Source organism: Coturnix japonica, chromosome 4, assembly GCF_001577835.2.
Source record: "Coturnix japonica isolate 7356 chromosome 4, Coturnix japonica 2.1, whole genome shotgun sequence".
Lineage (NCBI taxonomy): Eukaryota > Metazoa > Chordata > Aves > Galliformes > Phasianidae > Coturnix > Coturnix japonica.
This window is the reverse complement of record NC_029519.1, coordinates 9157636-9176381: the sequence shown is the minus strand read 5'-3', so window position 1 is coordinate 9176381 and position 18746 is coordinate 9157636. Positions and strand designations below refer to the sequence as shown.

At 45.5% G+C, this 18746-nt stretch overlaps 1 protein-coding gene across 3 annotated transcripts; it reads right to left on the bottom strand.

Annotated features, from left to right (window-relative positions):
• Positions 1-1065: 1065 nt before the first annotated feature.
• On the bottom strand, positions 1066-16862 carry LOC107312797 (rho GTPase-activating protein 6-like). 3 transcript variants are annotated; one of them, XM_015860507.2, is made up of 12 exons: positions 14991-16862; positions 11832-12112; positions 10555-10711; positions 7401-7463; positions 6702-6961; positions 5473-5668; positions 5262-5317; positions 4760-4910; positions 3970-4118; positions 2982-3152; positions 2404-2501; positions 1066-2013 (listed from the first exon to the last, which is right to left on the bottom strand). In XM_015860507.2, exons 3-12 carry the CDS (start codon positions 10667-10669, stop codon positions 1884-1886), a joined length of 1389 nt encoding a protein of 462 aa, XP_015715993.1. In that variant the 5' UTR covers positions 10670-10711; positions 11832-12112; positions 14991-16862; the 3' UTR covers positions 1066-1883. The 3 variants fall into 3 exon arrangements, with proteins under 3 accessions (XP_015715993.1, XP_015715991.1, XP_032300151.1); XM_015860505.2 differs by lacking the exon at positions 11832-12112; XM_032444260.1 differs by lacking the exons at positions 11832-12112; positions 14991-16862 and adding an exon at positions 11291-11309.
• Positions 16863-18746: the final 1884 nt, after the last annotated feature.

Below are 18746 nucleotides of genomic sequence, written 5' to 3'. Positions count from 1 at the left end.
ACAGCACAGTAATGACAAGTGTGGGGCACGTGAGCTGAGCTGTGGGCTCCCTGCTCACAAAGAGGGAAATGCTGGATCACACAGGTCCACACTTGAATTGTGCCCACAAAACAAAACTTAATCCCTAATGAAAACCTACTTCTGTTGTTTGCAGGACCCCAAAGTGCTTTTATATGGTCACCAATTCCACTTGAGCATGCAGAGGACACGCAAACTGTTAACAGTAGAAAAGGCCCAAATATTTAATCTACCTCAATCCTTGCAGTCACCCTAATCCCATTACTAAACCCTATCAGTCCTAACCTAAAATGAACCCTAGCTCTACTTCTACCACTAAACACACACCAAGCCTATACTTGCCATTTGTCCTAGGAAAAAAGATGTTATCACTGAAACTAATATGGTGTATTTATTCATCAAAATCAGAACAATCAAAACTTACCAAAAGTAATTCAATTACCCTGAGAAAGCTCCAACCCACTCAAAAACTTGGAAGTGGGAAGACATGACCATAACCTTAAGGTCAGGGTTAATGCTGAATTCTGACCATAACTGCAAACCTTATGCAGGGACCTGTGCAGAGCCAAACATTTCTTAAGCAGCTGCCAGGTGGTGTAAACACTGTGCAGAGTACCCAAGAGGATCTGGGCTGTGAGAACTCCAGATGACTGATGTTCTTGCTGCAGGAGCGCTCCCATTCTATGCTTGAGCCTCAGAGTCATCCTTTGGTGTAGCCTTAGGCCTGTCCACCATTTGTTTTCATAACCTATATCTCAAGCCAGACTCCTGATCCATATCCCTTTGTGTTCCCCTTTGCCATCCCCTGGACTGAGCTGGCTCCAGCCAGCACCTACCACAGCCACTCTTCACAAGTGTGTCCTCCTGCCCAAAGCTGTACCACACGGCATGACACAACTAAACCTTTGAAATGCTTCTGATACCCAAAGCTGTACCACATCTAGAGCATGCTGTTTCACCTAAGGACAGCCCAACCCAGGGGAACTGCTGGGGAAGGGGCCACCAGGCCACATCTAGCAGAGCAAACGGAAAGAAAACAGCAGGAAATATTTGCTGGTAACTTTCATTCTGTCCCATCAGCTAAAAACATACATTTGCATGTAACTTGCAGTACCTTCCAATGCCTCAGCTGTAGGAAACAAACAAACCAGGCATTTATCAGCCAAAGATCACAAGAAGACATTCATCTCTGTAATACATCATATAATACATTAGATGATCTACTTACTGAATATTAGTCAAGGAATAAAGATGTTCACAATTCTCAGAGCATACATCTCCCTTGTACTACGCTACCTATGTATTTTGTGGCCAATATTGTGTTTTCTATCTAATTAGCAGTTGGAAAACTGAATTCAACATTTAAAAATATACATATATCCACAATTCCTTGTGAACATGGCAAGCCATGGATCTTCGCAATAATGGTGCTGTTGGGTTTCTGTCATTTCTTCAACTCCGAGATCTCTTTGTGCTCTAAGCAGTGATAGGACAACACATGGCAAGTGGGATATCAAAATACAGATTGCATGAACTTGAACTGCACTTTTCCACCCTTACTGCCCTGCTAGCAGTCTCCACTCACTCGTGTTTCAGGCCAGTCGTGCCCAGTAGGTCTCAGCTCAAGCTGCTTCTCTCCCAGCCGCGTCCCTATGAGCTGACAGGCAGCAAAGCTGTAACTGAAAATCCATTCTGCTGCAGATCTCGCTACACCAGAACCATTTACATGCCTACAGTTAGCAAAGATACTTCCAAATACATTCGTGCACCCTTTCCTTCTCCACTCCTTCAAAGCAGGACAGAGAACATTTTTGTAGTGGAAATGTTGCCCAGTTTTGTCCATGGAAGGCAGTGCTGAGGGCTGGCTAGATGCCCACGTTCAAGTTCAGGAATGAGACATTGCTGTACAACTCTGAGAGTGAGTTACTTTCCAGGGTCTGATCAGGCATCAGGATTGGAGTACATTCCTCTGCTGAATCCTCACTTTCTGTGCTCCTAAGAAAGGAAGAAAGAAAAAGATGCTGTTTGACCCCAAACATTTGTGTGAAGTAAGACAAGGAGCAGAGACTACTTGTAAGATCTATGCTCCAGTAAACCATTTCATGCAGAACATAGTGCATACTGAAGGACTGCCTGGACCTATCTACTCTATCTTGCAGACAAGGAGCATATGTAGAAACATAGTTGGCAGTCACAAACAGATACAGGCACATGTCTATTTACATGCATGCAGGAGAGGCCAAAAATAAGCAAAAGTGCCAACAAGGATGAAGGAAATTTGGAGGTGGATAGTGACGCAGGTAATGAAAAAGCATCACACATTGGTGCGTGACCCTGAGAGCATGGAGCATTGTGCCCTCCAGCTGTACCCTGAGTGAGACTTACAGAACAACATTGAATTTCCTGCGCAAGAGGTAGTCAATGACATCAGGGTCTGTCTGAAACAGTCTCCTGAGGATGTCATGCTGTGTTTCTGGAGAGACCTAGGAAAGAGACAGACACACTTGCTCATGGCACCCTACTGCTACTTCCTTCCCATCATCTGCCTGAGATTATAGTATCTGGACCTCCCAAGCATCACCTTCTAGCTCCTTCCTTTTAGGAGCTTCTCTTTTTTCCTCATTCACTGGGACTTTTGGGAGAGAAACAGTACTGAGGTGCCACTCCAGCAGCTTTTGGTTAATTGTAACCTGTACCAAAGGAGTTCAGTCAGACATTGTGTGGGTAGAAAGCGAGAGAAAAGACAGGACCTGTTCATGGTATGCCCCTCAGCTCAGTCTTTATGAGACCAGTAACAACCCATCCCAAATTAGTATTTACATGTGCCATGAGGAATTAATCACATTTCCACAAGTCACCTTGAGTCACCTGCTGTTAAGTGGGGCTGTGAATATATCTTTGTTTGTACAACCATTAGGAAAGAGTTTAGAGAAGAAAAGATGCCCTGAGAAAGCTGCACCTACCATGAACAGGGTCTGATAGTGCTCAATCAGCCTTTGAACCACCAGTATGATAGCTGCGCTGTCTTCAAAGTTCATGGCTCCAGCATCTTTTTCTCCAGGCTTCTCTTTCTGAAGGATGTTGGGACCAAAGATCGTGGCCAAGTTTGAAACAGTCATTTTATTCCCAGGAATCTAGTAAGCAAGAACAAAGGGAAACTACAGATGCAGCAGCATGCAGTGCCCCAGGATAGCCTCACCCACCCCAGGACAGAAACACAAGCTATTGAGTGACAAATAGAAAGTTGATCTGGGTCCAGCTCAGTCATCTCTGAACAAGGGGCTAACTTCAAGGCTGCATGGTGCTGAAGCATACACTTGCCCCTTGTTTGCATCAGGTTATCCATTCCCATCTAACTCACTTTGACAAACTGTGCAAGAAGACGACATTATGTTACAATTTGGGACAAAAACCAGTCTCTCTGCATCATGTGGAGACTTAGAGCTCAAACTATCCAGAGAAACCATAATCAACCTCAATGAATCGTGATAAGTTCCTCATGACAGTTGGGGTTGGAAAAACCTGGGGTTACTGCAAACCAGAAAAACAGAACTGAGAGCAAATTAGACTCACCACAGAGAAGGAAATTAATTGAAATTCTGTTCGTTTTTATCTTTTCCTGGTTTTTCTTCCTTTGCTTTAAAATGTTGCCTGCCCTAGTTTGTGTAAAAACAAAACCCACTCCAGAACCTTATCTGTACCACAGAGTAGCATCAGGTACACAGTATAGGACAGCCGGATTATCACCTTTAATTCATCTGATTGGAACAGTAGCTAAAAACGCACAAAACCTCCTAAGCCTTTGGCTGGCTCAAGAGTCTCCACAGGAGAGAGCCATTGCAAGCTCAGGGTGTCACAGGATTAAGCCAAGCTTGCAATTAACTTTGCTCGGTCTCCATCAGAGTTTAAACAATCCCTTGCCAAAAACCTATCCTTGTGGACAAGCCTTACCTCCTGGCCATCAGGGCCCCAGGAGTTCTCAGCATGCCGTGCCACCTTGCTAAGGAACTGCAGTAGACGGTGCAGTGTGTCACTGTGGCAGGGGGGCAGCAGAAAGAGCAGCAGCTGCAGCACAGCCAGCTGTGGTGGGCCTTCCATGGCTGGACAGAGAGAAGATCATTGTTTTAGTGCAGTTCCCAGTCTGCTTCATATGTATCTCCAGCTGGACAGCTCTACTTTAAATTTGCAGTAACGAGTTCTGGAGGGAGCCAGACAGGTGCTACCCTTTACAGTAAATCAGTAAAGTCAGTATTTCATCCTGCCTACACAGGGATGAAACTCCAGTAGATCTCATTAAAGTCTGTGATGTAGTTGCATTTAATACCGTACACCCCATGGCCAAAGACTGTCCTAGGCCAGAGACACTATGACCTGGTTATTGATGTGGAAGCAGAGAATCCAGGATTTTAATTATCAAATATGACAAGAGAAGGATGGAAAGGAGGGGAAAGAGAGACAAAGAGATGGTGAACCAGACCAAGAAAGTATGAGGATATTAACAGTGGAGACAGTCTAAAAAATGCAGTCACCCTAACTGTGGGGGGTAGGTGGACCTAGACAGAACATTTGCTAAGTCACCTTTAAGAGTGGAAACCACTGGGCTGAGATACTGCATAGCATGCTGAACTGTGCTGGGGCCTAGTGACTACACAAGGACAAGAAAATTCCCCTTTTTCCTTACAAAACTAGAAGTAATGGGTGGACTGCAGAAAGAGAGCAATAATTCATGATGGGTGCTTACAGGCTGTGCTGAGGAAAGCTGTGTAGAGCTCCCTGGGAATCAGTGAATCCGGCATGTCACGAAGAAACTCTTTGAGCAGAGCAGCGACATCATGAACACTTTGATGCTCATCCAAGAAAACATCCAGTCCATGGTCAAACTCTTCTCTCAGCTTGAAGATGGAAATGAGAAGAATAAAAGCAAGTCACACTGTTGAAAAACACTCATTTGTACAGAGCTGCTGGAAGGAGGCATGCCAGAACACAAGAGCAGCTTGTTACTGGCAAGAGGGAACTCTGAAGTTCCATCGGGTGAATGAGGCTCAGCTGCTAAAGGCAGCTTGCAAAGATGTAGCTTGTTCTCCAGAGCTGAGCAAAGGACTCAACAGGTTGCAGACTGTTTGCTCTCCAGTATATACCTGTGATATTTTAGACCTCAACATGCCAGTGTCTGCTTCATTCATTCACCTCCCATGCAAGCATTTATCCCATGGATATGAGAATGCAGAAAGGATGCAGTTTACCTGCTGAACTCTTTTCTTGGAGCTCCCAACCCGGAAGATGCCCACCGTTTGGAGACCTGGGAAACAGACAAGTTAGTGCTCTGCATTCCCAAAGCAGAACATGTTAACATCATGGAAACAGTTATCTTGCCCTGTTTGTGAGGCAGCGTGTTTTCCTCTGTTCTTGGCAGAGAGGATAAGAAAAAATGTTTGGGAGGAAATCCTTATTTACCATATCTTTCAATGTGTTTGCAACATCTGTCCACAATTCGTGGGACCTGCCAGGCGATGGGGTTGAGACTTAACATCTTTTTCTTGCCCAGGTTCCTCCGTGGATCCAGCTCATGGGGATGTGACAACTGCAGTGCCTCCAGCAGCTTGGAACTGTTGCCACTCAGTTCACTGATACAGTCCACAGACATGGCTCCCTGAGACGAAGCAGAGGTGATTCACAAGGTGGCAGGAACTGTCCCACAGGACCCCAGTACACTACCATAGTTGTTACCACAGATATTAGTGACAAAGAGAAGCACAGCCTCCAAATGAATGTAGAGGTCTACAAAAAGCCTGACTTGGGTTGTAGTAGAATCATAGAGGCACTTTTCAACTGTTGTGACTTCATTTATGTTCACTGTTCCTAGTGTGAGGTGTTTCTAAGAAGAGCCTTTCTACTGGGACAGAGCCTATACTGCATGCAGACATGGGGAAAGAAGAAACACCCCCAAGCCTGCCATCCTCATGCAATGTACTGGATTTAGTTACCTATATTGGAGTCTCTCTAAAGCAGAATTTACAGGGATATGACAGAGACCATGCATGGGTTTCTACTCCAAAGAAATGAAGCAAACCTAATCCAAGTTATACTTACTTCCTCTCACAGGAAACAGAACTATAGCCAAGAAGGTGGCCAAGGCTGACCAGTAGCACCATCTTCCTTGCCCCCTGGGGCAAAGACAGTCAACACTGCAAGCAGACCACCAGCACCATTGCTCCTCTAGTAGTGAGAAGGGTCTCTCCCTGCTTTGAGGCCAGGGAGCCAGCAGGACCCAAATCAACAATCAGTTTCTGATAGGAGTTCATAAAATGTGAGGTCCTGTCTCTAGCTGCTACACCGCCAAAAATCTGACATGACAGGTGTCATATCTATTGGTGGTACTGCTCAAGAAGACATGATGCAATGGAGGGTCTGAAAAGTCTATACTACTGATGATGAATCTACTCCTATCCCTATCTGCTCTAATAGGAATCTGACCATGTGCTTCTGGTGACCTTGGCTTTCCTGAGCTCTACAGCTCCATAACAGATAGTATACACTGACCCACCTGTCACAGTCCATCTCTTCTGTAGCATTAGTCCCCCAGTGCATGAACAGTAGCCATAACATTTGCCTGAGCCTCCCCCAGTCTGCAATACTATCACAATGAGCCTGCCACAGAGGTTAGTTCATTTCTGCAATCATACCCTTCTCTGACTCCAGGAAGAGTTATGGTCAGGGAAGTCTGGAGAAAGAGGCTCTTCAGAGAACATGTCATAAGGTACCAGCCAACAGCCCCTGCCCAGCGGGGATCTCTTCTGCATCTGAGCACGAAAGTTTGTCACTGTTTCTTCCACCTCCACGCACAGCCGGCGGCTGCTCTTCACTGTTTCTTGCAGTTGTCTGTTTGCACGGTCATTGGCAATGACTTGGCACAGTGGGATCCCAAAAGTCTGAGGAGAGCAGTCTAAGTGAAAAAAAAACCATGGGAGACATTGAAAAGTATTGTTAGCAGTGAAAAATAACTAAAGCAGTACAGGCCAGCTGCCAAGGACACATATGCATGTCTAGGTAAAATAATTAACTCACAGAAGAATACCAGGATACTGTAAAGGTAGCAATCAGCAAGAGTGTAAGCGGGACTGCATGTAAAACTGATTCAATACATGAAAAGGAGACATGCAGCTTGAGTCCAGGATGGCAGACCTGAAAGCTATGCACACACACTCACCCTTCTACAGTCTCTCGTGGTTATGCATGCATCACTACACAATACTCTGGAGAAAACCAAAGCTACACTGGCAAATCACCTTGCTAATTTCAGATTTCTGGCTCAGTCCCATTGAAAATCACCCATTCTGTTTGAGAGTAGTGACCAAAACTCAAGTACGAAGGAGGCTGCTCACCTTTCTTCTCCTTTGAAAAGCTCTCCAGTTTCTGTCGGAAAGATTTACTGCCTTTAGGTCCAACTGTAGGAAAAAAGCAAAGGCCCAGGATCATTAGGCTGCTTTGGCACAGTCCCACCTTGAAGCTGTTGGCCTTTCTGCACCCCTGCATGTAGAGCATGGCCACTGGCACCTCCTTTGGGACACTGTGGACTTGACACAGTGGTATTACAAGCCACACAGGACAGCACACTGGCATCAGCTGCCTGGGGGAACAGACCAAGAGAGAGACTACTGTCATAGAATTATAGAATCATAGAAGCACCAAGGTTGGAAAAGACCCTACAAGATCATCCAGTCCACCTGTCACCAATAGTTCTCTCTAAACCACGTCCCTCAACTGACATCTGTCCCCCTGAAGTGGAGGAAGGGGCACCTAAAAACTGGGAAAGCTCCTTCAATTCAGCCTCAGAGGTCTGGTCTCCACATTGGAAAAAGAAATACAGCCCTAGAACTGTTTCTGATTTATTTTTTTTTAATACAATATAAGCAAACTAACAAAAAATTAGACAAAACACATCACCAAGAAATCACATCTTGATCGTAGATAGCCAAGCCCTACACTTAAGTAACCTCAGAGATGTACATCCAGAAACAGCAGTCACCATTTTTTGTTGCGTCAATTAACTGAAAACTCATCCATTAACCACTCTAAGTCTTCCCAGAACACATCATCCCACTCTGGCCTTCGCCATTTATTAGGAATTCTATTCTTAGATGCATCTTGTATAAATGTTTGGGTTATTCTGTAAGACTGAGATGGAAGCTGTGTTGCTATGAACAGTATGCACATGAAAACACAGTGTACATTAATCATTATACAGCACCATATGTTTCGTTTCATTGAAATGAATAGCAAGAAGTTACAATCTTAGAGCAACAATCTGGAGCCAAAAAACACTACCCAGATATAGAAGAAAAAATGCCAGCAAAAACCTCCAGTGTTTAAATATACAGTCACAATAATTCTCTACTCCTGGAGCCATCCAAACATTCCTAACAGGAACAAACCAGGAGGCAGCAGATAGTAAAGAAACCACATGGATCCCTCCCTACAGAAGGCACGAGCTGCTATCTTTGTGGCAGGGTAAGGCTTATGACCTACTTCAAGCCTGGGAGACAAGGACAACTTCTTTTCACTGGTAGCTGTACCTCCTTCAAAGATTTTATCTTGTTTTGGTCTTCTGCTTCTCCTGAACAACAAACTCATTCTTGCAGAATCAACCAAAATGAGATTACAGTGTCCATCAAAAGTTTCTTCTGCATTTCAAAAGGGTCATCCTGAAGGCTGTTATTTACTCAAAGGTCTGCAACGCTGCAGAAGTTTGTTGGGATTGAATGAGGCAAGAACTGAAGGAAGAGAGCAGCCCAGCAAGCATCAAAGCTGTCCCAAAGGGTGGCTCACATACCCTGTGCTCCCACACTGTATGCCTTCCCTGGAGAGGGTTAAAGAAGATGCTGAGCATGTTTTCATTGAGGGAGGCAATAACAATCATATGGTGGCTGTTTATTAAGGAGGGCAATTTAATCGAAGAAATTTCATGTAGGCAGGTGAATGTACTCAAATGGAGACAATGAAGACCAAATTCAGGCATTTCCAAACGTTATGAATCTTCCTTTAATGTATCAACACAGGAAAACAGTGATGCGGGTGCAAGGTTTGCATAGCTAATTCTCATCTAGCCTTTCACACCAACTCCCAGACAACCAACTGAAAAAGAAAAAAAAACACAATAGCAGGTAGAAAGGGATACAAAAACAGACATAAGGAGAAAGGAGTCCACTGGAAAGCGCTTTCTTGAATGTAAGATATGAAATGCACACAAGGCTGAGATCAGGACTTCACAGTCTCTGTGCTCATCCTGCAGGAAGAGAGGAATCTGACAAAATGCAGCCCACAGAAGGAATTTTCTGATTTGCTTTTCATCCTGCACTGTTCCATAGAGAAGCTACTTGCTGCTGCACGATATCACTGAGAATGGATCACAACAGCTCAAGACAAACAAACAAATTGGGGAGAGCAGAATGTTTATGAACAGAGGTCCCCAGGGACTGGAAGAAACAGCAGTGGCTGATCAGACATCCTGGGAACAAGAAGGGAACTTTCCATTTTCACTATTCTTGAAAACATTTCATGCAATGAAATGTTCCAAAATATGCCAAATATTAATAAAACAAGAAATAAAACTTGAATGTGACCCAGAATAAATAGATGCAGTTACATTCTGGCACCTGCTCGCTATCCAGTATGAGTTTGAAGATGAGTGATTAGAAACAACTCCTCATCTGTAGCAACACTGCACAGCAGAGGGGCTCCAGCCCCAACCTCCTGTGTCAGTGGTGGCAACAGACACACTGTGAGTGGGCAGTGGGTCTGGAGAACCCAAGCACTCTTTGCAACTGCTCTGCCGTACTGTGTGTTCAGCTGGTGATCAGTAAGCATCTTTTGCCTTACTGGGATGCCAAAACATGGCCCAGAGCATAGAGGAGGCATTTGTATCTGGTTTTCCACTGTTAAATTACAATCCGAGAAGCAGCCAACTGATTCTCAGCTCATTGTACTTAATTGGTTAGATAAGTTATTAGGGAACACTGGTGGTTATGGGAAACCAGATAATTCCCTTATTCCATTGTAGGCTGGGACAGTGGACCATAGTCCCTGTGGAATTTCTATATTTATCTGCCCATTAATTTCAGTAGCATATCCCCTAGCCTTGCATAAGCCCCATCTCAGCATCAGAGCTTTGTGCTGAACATTAATCCACAAAACAAAGCTTACCCCATCCCAGTGGAATCGCCCTGCTGGAAACCCTTGCTAAATCACACTGCATCTGTTTTGCATTAGGAGGACCAAAGGCAGGGTCATATTCTCACACTCCTATTGACAGAGAAACACTCCCCAGAAGCTTACTTCAGCCTCCGATGCTCAGACCAAAGCAGAAAACAAGCAAAACAAACAAAAAAATGGACCAAAACTCTTAAGTGAAAGTGTCACAAATACTGATCTATAAACATCATCCCACATTATGAAGTGCAGGAGTGTGGATAAGTAGAACTAATGGCTCAGACCTCAGCCCCCCACCCCCAGCACTTGCCACCCTCTCCCATCCCCTACCTTTAGCCAGGCTGAGATCTCCAACAAGCAGCTTTTCTTGCAGCTGGTAGAGGGCTAGCTCTCGCAGACTGGCTCTTTCCAGCTCTGAAAGGCTGTGCAGGGACACAGGTTGCATTTTGGAGCTTTATTCTGGCAGGAGAGTTGAGATAAAAGTCCTCTGAAAAACATACACATAAAAACAAGAGTCAGGAGCACTTTGCTGACACACCTGCCTAGGAAGAGAAGCAACTGAAAATGCCACACAGTGTCTTCTCAAGTGCAGAAGCCATCCCACTTCTTCATCCCCTGAGAGCGTGCTGGTCAATAGGTGACCTGGATGCACTGCCCCACTCCACCCTTCCAAACAAAGGCCTTCAGAGACACTGGGGACCTCAGCCCTCACTCTTGGGGCCTCATGGGATCCCTGAGGCACCTCATTGCTTGGCAGTGACCTTCCTGGTTAATTTAGACTGCCCTCTGTTTTCACATGAAGCCCAGCACCATCAGGCTTACGTACACAAGACAGGGCACATCCTGGCTAGCAAGGGTAGGAACTGTAGTGCCAATGCTGGCAATCAGCAGTTCTTCACTATGGAAACAGTTTCTGTCTGGTACCATCTATAAGACCACGTTCTGTGAGAGCAAAGTCAGGATGTAGGCATGTTTGACCATCTCCTTACCAAAGCCAGGTAACAGAGATAAAACCACTCCAAAGCTCAGCAAGAACTCATGAGAAGGAAACAAAGGTAAGCAGCACTTAGTCTAGCACCTTATCTCACAAGGTTCTTTTTCCCTCCCTCCCACATAAGAGCTGCTCAGCAAACAAACACATGAAGCCAGGGGCTCCTCTTGCACCTCATCACATCCAGCTGTACCCACAGACCTTAACCCTCAGCTGCAAATACTTGCTACTACATTGGGATCAACTCTGGGTTTGTTCAGATTCAGACTTACTTCATCCTCCCTCCCTAATAAGTAACACCTGACAAAAACATCCAGGAAGCCTTAGCATTTGCCATCTCCTCCCACACACCTTCCTCTTGGGTCACCCCTGCCCATTCACCTGGATTTGCATGCTGGATATATGAGATGAGTAACTGAGAACTAGTGATTCCCTGAGAATAGCCTTAAGTATCTCAGTATGGTTTATGGTGGTCATAGAGTGTGGGAACACTAGAGCTACAGGCAGACCGCTACTTCCTCTCTCCTCCTTTATGGCAAAGGAAGGTGATAACAGTGTCTTCCAGTAGGATACAAACCCTATGGAGCCATAGTGGGACAAAAAAACATTTGCTTACCCCTTCTAATCTTCCAGTGTCTGGTAGCAGTTCAAAAGGAGAGCAACTTCTATCCAAAGAGATACTGATGCCTTGGCTGCTAACCCTTAAGTGAGAGGAGGGTGGAATCCAGGCTCCTCTTCATTACTCGGGTGCATTGCCTGCACCTGAGCTGTCTGGGTTAGCCACACCTTCTCACCTAGTGCTCAACTATTGGTGTGACCTGGTAATTCTACTGCACCTCCCACAGTGTGCTCCACCAGGACAATCCCTTCAAATCCTGTCTTCAAGGACTCTTCACCCTTGAGAGAGCCAACAGTTCCTCCCAATTTAGTATCATCTTCAAAATCCTGCAGTCTTAAAATCAGCACACACCCCACTAAATAAGACTTATAGCCCCACTGTATTCAAAATTGATCTTCTCTGCAGCAGTAACTGAGAGAAAGGAACAGCATTAGCAGCACGTACACAGAAATGACATAGTCAAAGTACAGCTATGAAAGAGCTTTCCCAAGGAGGGCTTTAAAGCAATAACCAAAAATAAATGTCTGGATAACTCCCAGAGCCAGAGATAAGGGTGAAAACACCCAGGAGTTTTAGCCCATGTGGTGTGAGCAGACAGACTGCACAGGCTCATGTGGTAGCCTCAGCATGTTACTGGCTGCACACCTCCATTGCCTGTGCCTGGGGAGGAATGTTGTCTGGGGCAGTGTTTGCTTTGGCCAGGTTTTCAGATCCTAAATGGATTTAGAAAGTTACATAAATAAATAAATAAATAAATAACAAAAAAAAAAGAAAAAAGAAAAGAAAAAAGAAAAAAAGAAAGAAAAAAGGGTTGTTATGAGCTCCCCTGAAGGGCAAACCGTAAATGGAAATTTAGCTAAAGGCAAAGATATTCTTGCAAGGTTTGATGTCTTGTACAAACACTATGTGCCTTTGTAGGGGTGACAAAAATGAGATGCAACACAGCCAAATTGCCTGGTAGTGCTCAGCATCTCTGTACAATTAAAAAGCTGCCACTGGGGTACCCAGGTGCCCATGGCTGTCCAGTATACTGGATCAGGCTAAAGCTTCCAGTAAGAACGTGCTGTTTACATTGCAGCTAACCCTGAAGAGAGCCAGACTTAGTACTGAGCCAGCTAACATTTGCAGATCAGGGATGCATTAACAAGGAAGCCAGAGAGATACAATGCCTGATGGAGGTATACAAGTCTTACCTGAAAAAAAAAAAAAAGATTTTGACTACTCCATTATTAAAAAGCATCAGATTCTGCTGCTTTGTTTGACTTCCTCTTAGCCGATCTGATCTACCCCTCCATGCGAACCTTGTAAGCCAGGCTCAGGGGACACCCACCATTTATAACTCAGTACATTGCTTTTTATAACTTTCACACTGAAAAAGAAAAAAAAAAAAATACGCAAAAAAAAGTGGAAGGAAAATGTATTTTGTTCATGGTCTCAAAGGGATTGTATCTCAATAGTCACTTAAACTAAAGTAACTAACTGGTCATACCAAGTTTTACAAACAGAGCTCCCAGGACATGAGCTCCCGTACAAGAGTCTGGTTGGAGAGGGGTCACAGATAAAGGGACTTGGACAAGCTTAAGAAGTGGGCTCACATAAAGCTAATGAGGTTCAACAAGGCCAAGTGCAACACTTTGTACTTGGTTTCAGCAATCCCGGATCTCTGTGCTGACGGGAGATGAACTCCTTGAGAGCAGCTCCGAGGAGAAGGGCTGTTCTGATGAGTAAAGAGCTCAACACGAGCCAGCAGTGTGTGCTTGGAGCCTGCAACTGTATCTTGGGCTGCACCAAAAGAGGGGATTGTACCTCTGCTCTGCCCTTGTAAGGCCCCACCTGCAGTGCTGAATCCAGGCCTGGGGGTCCCAACATAGGAAGGATGAAGAGTTGTTGGAGCTGGTCCAGAGGGCCTTGAAGTTGATCTGAGGGCTGGAGCACCACTCCTATGAATACAGGCTGTGGGATCTGGGGGTGTTTGGTCTGGAGAAGAGAAGGCTGTGGGGAGATCTCATTGCGGCCCTGGTACTGCTGCCCAGAGAGCTGTAGGTGCCCCATTCCTGGAGGTGCTCGGGGCCAGGTTGGATGGGACCCTGGGCAACCTGAGCTGGTGGGGGGCAGCCAGCCAACAGCAGGGGTTGTGGCTGAATGAGCTTTAAGGTCCCTTCTAACTCAAGCCATTCTACAACTCTATGATTCTACGAGATTAAAATGCTGACTTTGACAGGCAAGTACAACTCCATTTGCCAGCAACAGCTTGTGTGTTTCTGCCATGCCGGGAGTCCAGGATGGGCAGAAGTGGTGCCTAGTAGGAGCTGCCTGGCAGCACATGCACAGCTCTGCTAGCAGCAAATGCTGCAGATGAAGAGACAAGTCCCGAGAGTCAAACTGAAGGAAATCACCTTTGTGTAGGTGAAGCTTGCGGCTCCAGACAGAGACCACATTCACAGACCCTGCCTGAGCTGAAAAGATGGTCAGAGCGTCACTGAGGATGCAGCTGCCTTGGGGAAAAGAGGAGGAAGCCTGATTAGGATAGAGAGAAGGAGAGAGAGTAAGCAGGAAAGAGAAGTCAGGGCTTATCTGGTCCTATTCCACAGTCTATAAGAAAAGCCTTATAAAATACCACCATCACTAGTTTTATAATAAACTTTTTGCTCAGTGGTTAACCCTCAAAATCCCGGCCTTCTTGCAATAACTGTACATTTATGCCCACGGATGCAAGCTAGATTGAGAACAACACCAGCAATTTCCAACTCTCCCTGATCACAGCACTCTAACTCATGGGTGTCCCAAGACATGTGAAGCCCTGCAGAGCCTTGTATGAGAGTAGAATAGCCTGAAAGGAGGAAGATGCTGATAGAAAGTCAGGGGAAAAAACTGAATAAAGCAAAAACCCCTTCAACGGTGGTTATCATAAAAACTGCTGTATTAACTCTAAAACAGAAAGTCTAAAACAGAAATATTTCATTGGCAATTTTAACATTGCACTTCCCCTTTCCAATGACTTTCTTTGCTTATTTTCAGGACTAGGCCCTATTTAAATAATTTCATGGGAAAAGCTCAGCTCATCTGCCCCTTCTAATCCCATAGGGCTGCATTTACTTCCCCCTTTACAGCAGCAAAATCACCCTATTTCAGCTGGAATGAAGAACGTGCATTTACCTTCCTCCTTTTCTTCTCACAGCATCACCAGTGACCGCCTGAGTTCGCTTCTTTTCCTTCAAGATGATGAATTTTAAAGCAGTCTTTCCACCAGGTCCATGTGCAGCCCATGCAGAAAGTGAGGGAGTCTCCTGCTTGCTGGGAGGATGTGGTGAGAGAAGTGGAGAAGTGATGGGGAGGAGAAGCCGCAGCTGAAAGTAGACTAGGGGAGGAGAGGGGTGATGAGGAAACGAATTTTCTGCCAAGAGAAATGAGAGCAAGAAACATCCTGTGGAGACAGAGGGCAGCACTTCCCACGCCTGACAGTGTTTATTCCTTGGCAGAAAGGCTTATTGCTCAATTCCTCGTCCCCATGCTTTCCCTGCCCTTATCTGTCAACAACTAGGACACTCATAAAAACAGTAGCTTTCCTGGCAGATGAAATCTGAAAGAGAAATTTGCTGCTTTGGTGCTGGTCAGCGAAGGCAAGTGGATCGTTTTCACCTTGGCTCTGCTCCATGAAGACCTCTAAACTGCTCCATCACACTGTATTAGAAATGAGCCTAGTGCAGCTTGGTGTGAGCAGGATGGGCCAGGCACACAGCTCTCCTCTGTACCCATCAGGTCCTATGCAAAGTGCTGGCATTAAACAGCTCACAGGCATGATGGGGTAGGTGTTCAGCTGGCATCTCATATGGCATACTGTATGTGGTGGTTACAGATCCCAGAGAGCCTTACACATCAACCCACAAAACATGCATGTTGAAACCAAAAATGAACACCCTGCACATCAAGCACTTGGGGGACTGGTCTCACATGCCAAAGACCCTGATAACAGGGTCCTCTTTGCAAGGAGCTGCCCTGGCAGTTTGAGGACTTGGCTGTTTCTCAACGTCTGCAGCTTCTCTCTTGCTGCCAGGAATGCCAGAGAGCTGAATGTGATATATTGACACATTTGGTATCTGCTCACCGGTGGCTATTCTTTCCTCAGGGACTGCCAGTGCCAACCTCCATGCAGCGATCCAAGACAGCTAAGCTCACTGATGAGTGACTCCTAGCTCCTGCACTCCAAGACATTTTAGTCTTCACATTCCTCTGTTAGCACTCAAATGCCTGCATCATCACACATCCCAGCATAGACCAACTCTCATATTTCCAGAGCACCTTTCTCCAGGAAAGCCTAGGTTATTCTCAGGCTCCTTTTTTAACTGAATGCCTCCTGTTCATCTGGGATCTGGCGCTGCCACTACCTGCTGCCTGGGGGGCTCAGCATCTCAGCGGGCAGTAGGCAGAGCACCAGTCACCACCAGCTGAACTGATTCCTTCCCTACAGCAACAGCTCTTTGAGAGGTCACAGCTGGCTTGCAGCTTCCCCCAGAATGAGAAGTCACTTCCTGAGAACTCCCTCTGCATGATGATGAACTTTTGTGGAGGCCCATGTTTGTCAGCACTGGGGCTCTGCTGCACCAAACGTAGCACCACTGGATACACAGAGCACCCCATCAGCCCCAAAAAATTTTGGCTCAGATTATTCATATGGTATCAGAAAAAACTTCCACAGAACATAAACGTCCTCACGTGCAGGATGTCAGCTTGCACAGCACAATGCACTGCAACGCAACAGCAGTCACATTATCTCTGTGGCATTTCCAGGCAGAGCAAGGACCTCCAGTCTATCTGGATCCCATTGTTGTGTGCTCCATCTGCTCTATAAAGTGTTAACACTGTCCCATGCACGAAACTGTGTGATCCAGAAGGAAGAAACACAGCAAGGCAAAAGCAGCCTCCCTATCCTTGCTGCTCTCCACCAATTCTGCCTGCCCTGGAAGCACTCTGGGGACAGCCAGATGCCATTTCAGAGTTGTTTCTTACGTCCTTCTTGGATAAAAAAAACAACCACCATAAAGTTGTTCTTTGCGTGGCCTTGTGTGGAGCAAGGCATAGGACACCATGATCCCTGTGTGTCCCTTACAACTCAGGATATTCTATGAATCTATTCTGCGATTCTAAGAACCATCCTTACAAAACGCAGACAGGGCCCATGAGTGTCCCTCTCTGTTTCCCCTAAACACACACTGTTTTTCTTACTGTCCTCCCCAAACACAGCCATAATTTGCAAACTCCAGCTGCTTTGAGGCTGTGCACTGAATTCAGTATCTGTTTAACAAAACATCACAAGAGCCCAGAGGGCAAGCAGGGACGACTTCATACCAGTCCGCTGTTACTTGCTTGCTGGCGCCTCTATATTTGAGTGCTCTTGAAATTTACTGCATGTTTTCTAGCATTGTCATGCATACTCTACATATGGCAGCATCACCGAAGACAGCTCATGGGTCAGTGTCTGCTCTCGTCTTTCTACTTTCTCTTTGTCCATCTGGAGGTCATCATTTAGTCAAGATAGTCTTTGCACAGCTCCTTGTAGCAGGGAAAGGAGAAATCATAAGTTCCACTGCAGAATTCCACCACTTCAATACGCCTCAACTGCTACAAACAGCTCCAGACCTCACCCTAAAAGTCTGCCCTGAAACTGGGAGCTGTGAGAAGGGCAGAGTGGTGACTAAGTCTCAGGGACTGCCCCTGGCTGCATTTCCACCTGTGTGGTGGAAATGGGAGATCTGGTTCAGGACTCAGGTTCCAAAATGTCCATCTGCCTCTTGGTAATAAGGTTGGTTTGTTGTTGGTTTTTTTTTCTAAGTCTCCTCCCCATGGAAGTATGCGGTACTACACAGATTGGATTTGCAATTAAACAAGCGAGATCAGGTTATATGTTTCTGTGCAGTTTTATTTCCTTCTCTGCCCACCACAGGAATACGATTAAAAGGGTATATGCGTAAAAAGGCCAGCATTTACCATATGGGGAGATCTTGTTAAAATGGCCGCAAAGTTTTTGAGTGTAAATGTTTGTGTTTGGGTTCTGGCATCACAAAGGAGTCAGAGATGAAAGGCACACACAGCTCTTGTCTTTCCCTCTGCCAGGACAGTCAGGAAATAGCATTTTTCTGAGCTTCCCAGCTGTCCTTGGTGATGAATTACTCCTTGTTTCCACTTAGTCCAGCTTCAGCTGGTCTGAATATATTCTATTTACAAGGGCAGTGAGATCAGTTCAAGTTGCTCCAGACTTCAGTGTGCTGACGTTGAAGGAGATAAACAGAGTAATTTGCTGATTCACCATAACAATTTTAATAAAATATGAGTCAGGATTTTCTTCTTTCATGTAATCATGAAATTAGGTTAGCATGCTTTGCTGAGCACTTAGCTCTACTATGTGTGTTCCCAATAGCATCCAATGTTCCTGTGGTATATTTTTGGAAGCATAACTGGATTTACAAGGCCACATTTTCTCCTGTTTCCCCTGGCTTCCCAACAAACTAACATTTACCACTCTGTGTCTCGAATTAGAAGCTCCATCCTCACTCTATTATCAGTCATGATACCAAGTGGGTTTTCTGCAGCTTCTCACCTGCTGGTTTATCAAATCTCCATTTAGAATCATCACTTACGTGGGTTTCTCCAGAATCTAGCAGCTGGTGCAATGTGTGCTGAACATCACAGGAGCTACATTCAAATTGCAGGATACAGAGACCCTTCTTTTCTCAGATGGTTCATTCCTTTTGGAGCAGCCTTCTTCCTTCTAGACCTCACAGCTCACAATCTTTTTACATGGCACCTAGCACATGCATTGCCCCTTTCATTTGTCTCACACTGTGGCAACCCGCTTAGCATTGAGCCCTCATCTCTGTATGTTCTGGCTGTGCCTTTCTAGTTCCCCTCAGTTCA

Excerpts from the sequence above, each read along its gene's own strand:
- LOC107312797 (XM_015860507.2), bottom strand. The coding sequence starts at position 10,669 with ATGCAACCTGTGTCCCTGCACAGCCTTTCAGAGCTGGAAAGAGCCAGT. Across the intron at positions 6,962-7,400 it reads CTTTTCAAAGGAGAAGAAAG|ACTGCTCTCCTCAGACTTTT; the intron begins GTGAGCAGCCTC and ends TTTTTCACTTAG. Across the intron at positions 4,911-5,261 it reads CCAAGAAAAGAGTTCAGCAG|CTGAGAGAAGAGTTTGACCA; the intron begins GTAAACTGCATC and ends TCCATCTTCAAG.